This window comes from Haliotis rufescens, unplaced genomic scaffold (genome assembly GCF_023055435.1).
Source record: "Haliotis rufescens isolate VD_foot unplaced genomic scaffold, xgHalRufe1.0.p SCAF_103, whole genome shotgun sequence".
NCBI lineage: Eukaryota > Metazoa > Mollusca > Gastropoda > Lepetellida > Haliotidae > Haliotis > Haliotis rufescens.
The window spans coordinates 318,631-325,510 of record NW_025963784.1 but is presented as its reverse complement, the minus strand read 5'-3'; the positions used below and the strand labels follow the sequence as shown (position 1 = coordinate 325,510).

At 40.1% G+C, this 6,880-nt stretch overlaps 1 protein-coding gene across 2 annotated transcripts; it reads right to left on the bottom strand.

Annotated features, from left to right (window-relative positions):
• Positions 1–263: 263 nt before the first annotated feature.
• LOC124114952 lies at positions 264–5,808 on the bottom strand. Of its 2 annotated transcripts, XR_007219853.1 has the most exons (8): positions 5,676–5,797; positions 5,175–5,222; positions 4,234–4,322; positions 3,860–3,928; positions 3,631–3,745; positions 2,314–3,075; positions 1,835–1,976; positions 264–503 (listed from the first exon to the last, which is right to left on the bottom strand). XR_007219853.1 is itself a non-coding variant. In XM_046475719.2 (5 exons), exons 1-5 carry the CDS (start codon positions 5,701–5,703, stop codon positions 3,623–3,625), a joined length of 357 nt encoding a protein of 118 aa, XP_046331675.1. In that variant the 5' UTR covers positions 5,704–5,808; the 3' UTR covers positions 3,394–3,622. The 2 variants fall into 2 exon arrangements, 1 of the variants encoding a protein (XP_046331675.1); XM_046475719.2 differs by lacking the exons at positions 264–503; positions 1,835–1,976; positions 2,314–3,075 and having other exon boundaries at positions 3,394–3,745; positions 5,676–5,808.
• Between the last annotated feature and the right edge of the window lie 1,072 nt (positions 5,809–6,880).

The following is a 6,880-nucleotide window of genomic DNA, read 5'->3' as shown; positions in this document are numbered from 1 at the left end:
GTCTTCAGCAACCCATGCTTACCGTAAAAGGCAACTGTACTTGTAGTAAGAGGCAACAAATGTGGTCGTTTTGCAACACAGATGGTTAATTTGATGGACATTACCTGAGGTACGCCCTCATTCCAGCATTACTTAAGTTTGTTTAAGATACAAATATTGGATTGTCTGGCCCATACTTTTCACAATACATGCCTGTGACATTAAACAAAACATACAATCAATGTTACATGAGTCAGTTACTGGTTTCACAAATGCTCCCATTTATTCCAACAAAGAACCATATACTTCTACATACAACATATAAGCCCACGCCGTTCTAATCTTTGCCAACATAGAGCGTGTGTTTGGCTGGGTAGAGGTCCTTGTTGCACAGATCTGTCGTGCAGCAGTAGTTACAGATGAAGGCGAAGTCGTAACGCCGCCCAGGGCTGAAGTTAATGCACTCTGCAACATCTGAGGAGCTGATCCACCACTTCATCTCGCAAGCATGTTGCGAGGCACACCTGCAGGAACATCCACGTCCTCATCATATCATCTTCCCGAGGCAAGGGAGTTAACTGACTTTAAAAGTCCAGTTTCCACCCTTGCCGAACTAGGCTGGAATTCCTGGGTTCGATCATAGCGCCACCAGTGGCTATTACGAGTTATGTCCTTTCTATGCCTCTCCTATTGACCAATCAGATTCAACCTCTCGTATCACTTGCATTTGCTTCAAACTAAAACTGTGGCGCCCAGTCAAGACGATCTGATTGATATTCAAGATCTATATTGTGATAAAACGAAGCTCACATCGCGAAGTGCATCAAATCACGTGAGCACCTTGATTAAAAGCATGAAAAGATTTAGAAAATATCTGTTGACAACGAGTTAGCGGTGCACATGCTTTGCAAATCCTGCAGTCGACCGAAATCTGCATGACAGTTTACGAACTGGATTTCGATTTCGGTGCGCGATTTTGATTGGACTATGCATAGAATCGTTAGTCCAGCCAAAATGTAACTCCATAATACCAGCCTAGTTCGGCAAGGGTGGAAACTGGACTTTTATAGTCAGTTAACTCACTTGCCTCGGGAAGATGTCCTCATATATACAGACCGCATATAACTTTATCCGATAAATAATCATGATAACAATGATACTGAAGTCGTTTAACGCGTTTCCTGGCTGTTGCCTGACCACCGGATTCCGTTAAGTGCCTCTTACATGCATTGGTTGCTGAAGACCAAATTCTTAGAATGATTCTTTTTTGAAAATAAAGCATCAATGGTTCTTATCGAAACAGAACGTGTACAGTATGTGCAGTACAATTTTGAATTCTGTTCTTATAGAGTGAGTGAGTTTGTGAGTTAGGCTTAACGCTTGACTGTCCGATTCCGTTAGTTGCCTCTTACAAGCATCGGTTGCTGAAGACCAAATTCTTAGACTGATTCTTATTTGAAAATAAAGAACGAGTGGTGCTTATCCTAACAGAACGTGTACAGTATGTGCAGTACAATTCTGAATATTATTCTTAAAGAGTGAGTGAGTATGTGAGTGAGGCTTAACGCCGCTTTTAACAGTATCCCAGTCATATCATGGCGTGTCAGCTTTACGTTGGAGGCAAGCCCGAAGTGATGCAGGTCGTTTACCACTTTGGTGTAACCCACGTGCACGGGTATGGTGCTGACAAACCTAGAGACATAATCGGGGTTAACCCGAAGTTGAACCCACAATCATAGGTTTCTGGCGTGCCCAAGGGACGCAACTCTGCACAGCGAATTGCGGCGCTTCAGACGACTGGGCGGCCCGCGCACCCAGAACTATTTCATTACTGTTGAACATCCTATGACAGTACCTTTTGGTTATACGCCTTGTACCCGATACTGCGTTGTCCACAGTGTTCATGCAAAAAGGAGAATGTCGTGGACATATGACGTTAGACTCCTCCTTATCAGGAAAAACTCCACATAACGTCCCATTGCACACAGCACATGTTTCTTGAAAGGAAATGTTTCACTTCCTTATATTATGTAGTATGTGAGGTACAATATTAAAATTACTTCTGATAGACCAATCCCGAAAGAACAATTTAGAAAACAGTACCTTCCAGTTATATTGTTTTTGCTGGATATCTGCACATCAAGCACACTATCATCCGTTTTGGTCAAAGAAGAATATATCGTAAAGAGATAATATTTTGTTGATTTTATTTTTTCTAAATTTTGTGTAAAGTGAATTATGGGAATACATTGTTCCGAAACAAACATTTTAATACAACCCATTTTCAATTTGTCAACCTTATTCTCAACATAAAAATATTTTAAAATAACTTACTTGTATGGAAACTTGTAACTGGTCTTGGTTGTGACAGTGAGGCCGTATGGGATTCAGATGGGTCTGTTGCATGTGTGCTTATAAATGTTTTGTATAAGGGTGTAGTAGGTTCGTATGTCTGATGTGTTACAGCATGAGATGCATAAGGTTTGTATGTCGAACTTGTTACGGCATGCATATGGGAAGCATGTGTCGAGTTTGTTGCTGTTTATTTACGAAGCTTCTGTGTCGAACTTGTTAATACATTAGTGTGTGGTTTGTATGTCGAGATTGTTACTGCATGTATATGGGCGTTGTGTGTCGAACTTGTTGCTGCATAAACATGGGGTTTGTGTGTCGAACCTAATGATGCATGTATATGTGAATTGTGTGTCGAGCTTGTATCTGCATGTGTATGGGGTATCGAACTTGATGCTGCTTGTATATGGGATTTGTGTGTCGAACTTGATGCTGCGTGTACATGGGGTTTGTGTGTCGAACTTGATGCTGCGTGTACATGGGGTTTGTGTGTCGAACTTGATGCTGCATGTATATGGGATTTGTGTGTCGAACTTGATGCTGCGTGTACATGGGGTTTGTGTGTCAAACTTGATGCTGCATGTACATGGGGTTTGTGTGTCGAACTTGATGCTGCATGTAAATGTGGAACATGGATCTGGGGTAGGATGTGGGGTACTAAGGTTTTGTGTGGTGCATGGGTTACGATGATGTGGCGTGCCGAAGTTGTCTTCCTTGGTGTTGGTACCGTTGACCACGCATGTGCTAAAAGTGAAACATACTTTTGAAATGATAATGAAATTATCACCAAACTGCCGTAGTGATGCACTTTACACATTAATATAAGGGTAACGCTATTTTTAAGGGCATTACCATTTGCAGAAGTCCGAGGTCTTCCATTGAAAAGACCGAGGGCCTCTGCAAATGATAATGCCCTGAAAAATAGCGTAACCGTTATTACAGCTAAAATGAATGGAATTTGTTATCAAATAAAAACAAACAACAATATCGGTTTTACATTTACTGCCATCAACACGAATGTCACTGACCCACTTTTACTATTATGGAAACGTCATAGAACAAACCAGGTGACGTCACTATTGAACGTGACGTCACCTATCCCTACCCTACGACGTCACCCAACAACGGGCGTGATAATGGACCGTCGTCAAGGAATATGAGGGCATTATCAAGTTACAGTTGCCCGCTGATTTCTGATAAAATGCGGGCGGTTTAATGATAATTCTGTCCATTTTAGCTGTAAAAAACAAGTATGTGTCATACTAAGTGAATTAGAATTAAGAAATAAACATTACTCACAGGATCTACAAAGATGATAATTGCAGAGATTTCCAAAGCAACAATCATGACATGTCCTTGACCCACGTACTTTCCACATAACAAATGGGGTCCCCGTTTCCTTCAAGAGGCATTTCTAAATACAAGTACTCAAACTCATCACAACAAAAATATATGACATGATGAAAGCAATAACTAGATATATTCTGTGTAACAATTTCCTACAGTGAATATTATGGAGTACACTCACCAGGCTGGGGAGGCACTCGGCATGTATTCTCTCACTGTCACCTACGTGATATACCTCCATATAGCAAGCCTATAGTGACAAACATGGAAACTAATTCCTCATACTCGTGGCTTTCATTTGAACATTATTTCAGATAACGTAATCAGCACTCATATATAAATTAGTTTAATTTCAAATGACGTGACAGTTCACACAAGTATTAAGTTCATATACTTATTATTAAGTACCATTCGCAAACCATTCGTATTACAAGTCATAATATAAATATCCACTTGAAAAGAAATTCTTCATCAGAGATGCTCAAAGGCTACAAGAGAAACATATGATGAAAATACATCAAATTCGTCATCAGAGAGGCTCAAATGTTATTGTACCCCAGGGGGATGGCAGTCCTTTTTCGAACACTCGTCCAATGTCAGAGCCCCTCTACAGTGGTAACACTCATGACTCGGCATTTGTGGCACTGTAACAGAACAAATTATTCTGTAAGAAACGACAGAACACACTAACAGAACACACTAGCAGAATAAACCAACAGAAGTTCGAACACTGTAACAAAAGTCGGAACATTGTTACAAAAGACATAACACTATAACAAGTCTAAACACTGTATCAGAAGTCAAAACACTGTAACAGAAGTCTAAACACTATAACAGACGTCTGAACACTGTAACAAATGACAAAACACTAGAACACGCCAAAAGAAGTCAAAACACTGAAACAGAAGTTTGAACAAAAGTCGGTACGCTGTAACAGAAGTCTGAACACTGTAACTAAAGTCTGAACACTGTAATATGGGATTGAACACTGTAACAGAAATCTGAACACTATTACATGAGACTAATAACTATAACATAAGTCTGAACACTGTAACAGAAGTCGGAACACTGCAACAGAAATCTGAACACTGTAACAGAAGTCGGAACACTGTAACAGAAGTCGGAACACTGTAACAGAAGTCTGAACACTGTAACTAAAGTCTGAACACTATTATATGAGCCTAAACACTGTTACAGAAATCTGAACACTGTTACATGAGACTATAACATAAGTCTTGAAAATTACTACAAAAGACAGAACACTGTAACGTAAGATTGTACACTGTAACAGAAGATTGAACCCTGTAAACATGCTCATGTATGATGGGCACAATGACTTCCACGTAACTGAGCCTGGCGATCCGATCCATTAAGTGGCCTCTCGCGACCTTCATGCGTTGCTGGGAACCAATTCCAACTCGGAATCCCAACAGGGGTTGAAAGGTATATAATCTGGGCGGGATGTACATGGTGTAGATATGACTCAGCGTCCATACCTTGCAGACTTGTTGACACCAACGCCGGGACAAGGAGAAGGAATGTGCCTAAAAATAGTGGAATTATAATTGTGCTGATGTGGAACACGTGTAAAACAGGGAGATTGATAGGTTTAATACCGCTTTGAAGGCATACCGTTCTTGTTTTAGCACTTTGATTAACCCACGAGAACGGGTGTAGTATGGTCAATGAAGTACCATCAGGGTGAACCTGTGATTTCTGCACAGCAAATAGCGAGGCCTTATAGAAGGAGGCGAAGCTAGCATTGTAAGGTTGCTTGTCTATGCTTTTAGGTTTTTATCACACCGTCAGTCCACTGAGATTTGCAATATGGCACAGATAACATTGTAACATATGTCTAACATTCGCAGAGGTCATGATTAGCGCTTGTTCGTGAATGTTGTCGTTCAACCATCACTAATTGTGGAATTTTGTTACCAGGATGAAATAAGTCACAATGTGTCTGTCTGATTACGTTTGAAAAAAACAATCACATTTACCTGAAAACATCCTGTTATTCCATGCCATTCTGACACCTGGTGCATTTTTTTATAGTTACAGATAGAGAACTAGGTTAAATAATAGATAACTGTTGTGTGTGGAAGTCTTGAAATAATACTGAAACCATTCCAAGGTGTGCCATATTTAACCACAAAGCACAATCAGAGAATTAACAAGATTATATTGGCCGTACAAAAATTGGAGGAATGTTTTACATTGTTTTTGTTTTTTTGTAATGATTTATTTGGAGTAAGTCATTGAAATAATAAATAGGGTTTAATTGAAGATGATTTATTAACAAAACAAATTAGAAATGACTTGGGTCGTAATAATGACAAAATATTTAGGAGTTTTATTGCGAAGAATTATTGACCAAAAATGGTGTTAACTAAGAGTTAGTTATTGACAAAACGAATTAAGGTTTATTTAGTTTGTTATTGACAAAACAAACTAGAAAGATGTTTGGATGATTGAGTGAGTGCGTAAGTATGGCTTTACATCGCTTTTAACAATATTCCAGCAATATCACGGCGGGGGACAGCTGAAATGGGCTTTACATCCATGTCGGGAATCGAACCCGGGTCTTCGACGGGACGAGCGAGCGCTTTAACCACTAGGCTACCCCACCGCCCGAAAGGTATTTGAATTACATGGATAACAGAAGCCGCACCGTCACCATGGTTTCCCGAATGTCCCAAAACCCTTACCATCTGAAACGTATTATGAACCATTCAGACTTTACCAAATCTGGTGACAGTTGTCATCGCAATGCTATACAACTTTGAAACAGAAAAGCCTATGTTTCAAGATACCTTAACAACAAAGTTAACAATAAAGTTATAAGCAATTCTTGTGTAATGTTATCGCGTCCTGTTTTAGAACTCACACAGCCAATGCCGAATAACTCTGAAACCGGAAGTAACATGCCTTCAGATAATTTTACAAAGACGTTATATGCACTTCCGGTTTCCGAGCGCTACTTCTGCTACCTGCATGGTGCCCCAGCAGGATTGACACCATCGTTTTGACTTTGCCAATCGGAAGTTCCGATTGATATACTGAAAATAGGAAACATCCGCAAATACGGGAGCCCATGGGGATGCTTACTTCTTGTGCCTAAATATCTTGGCCCCTATTTTAGAAAGATCTTATGCACAATGTGTGAAGCCCATTTCTGGTGTCTCCCGCACTGATATAACTGGAG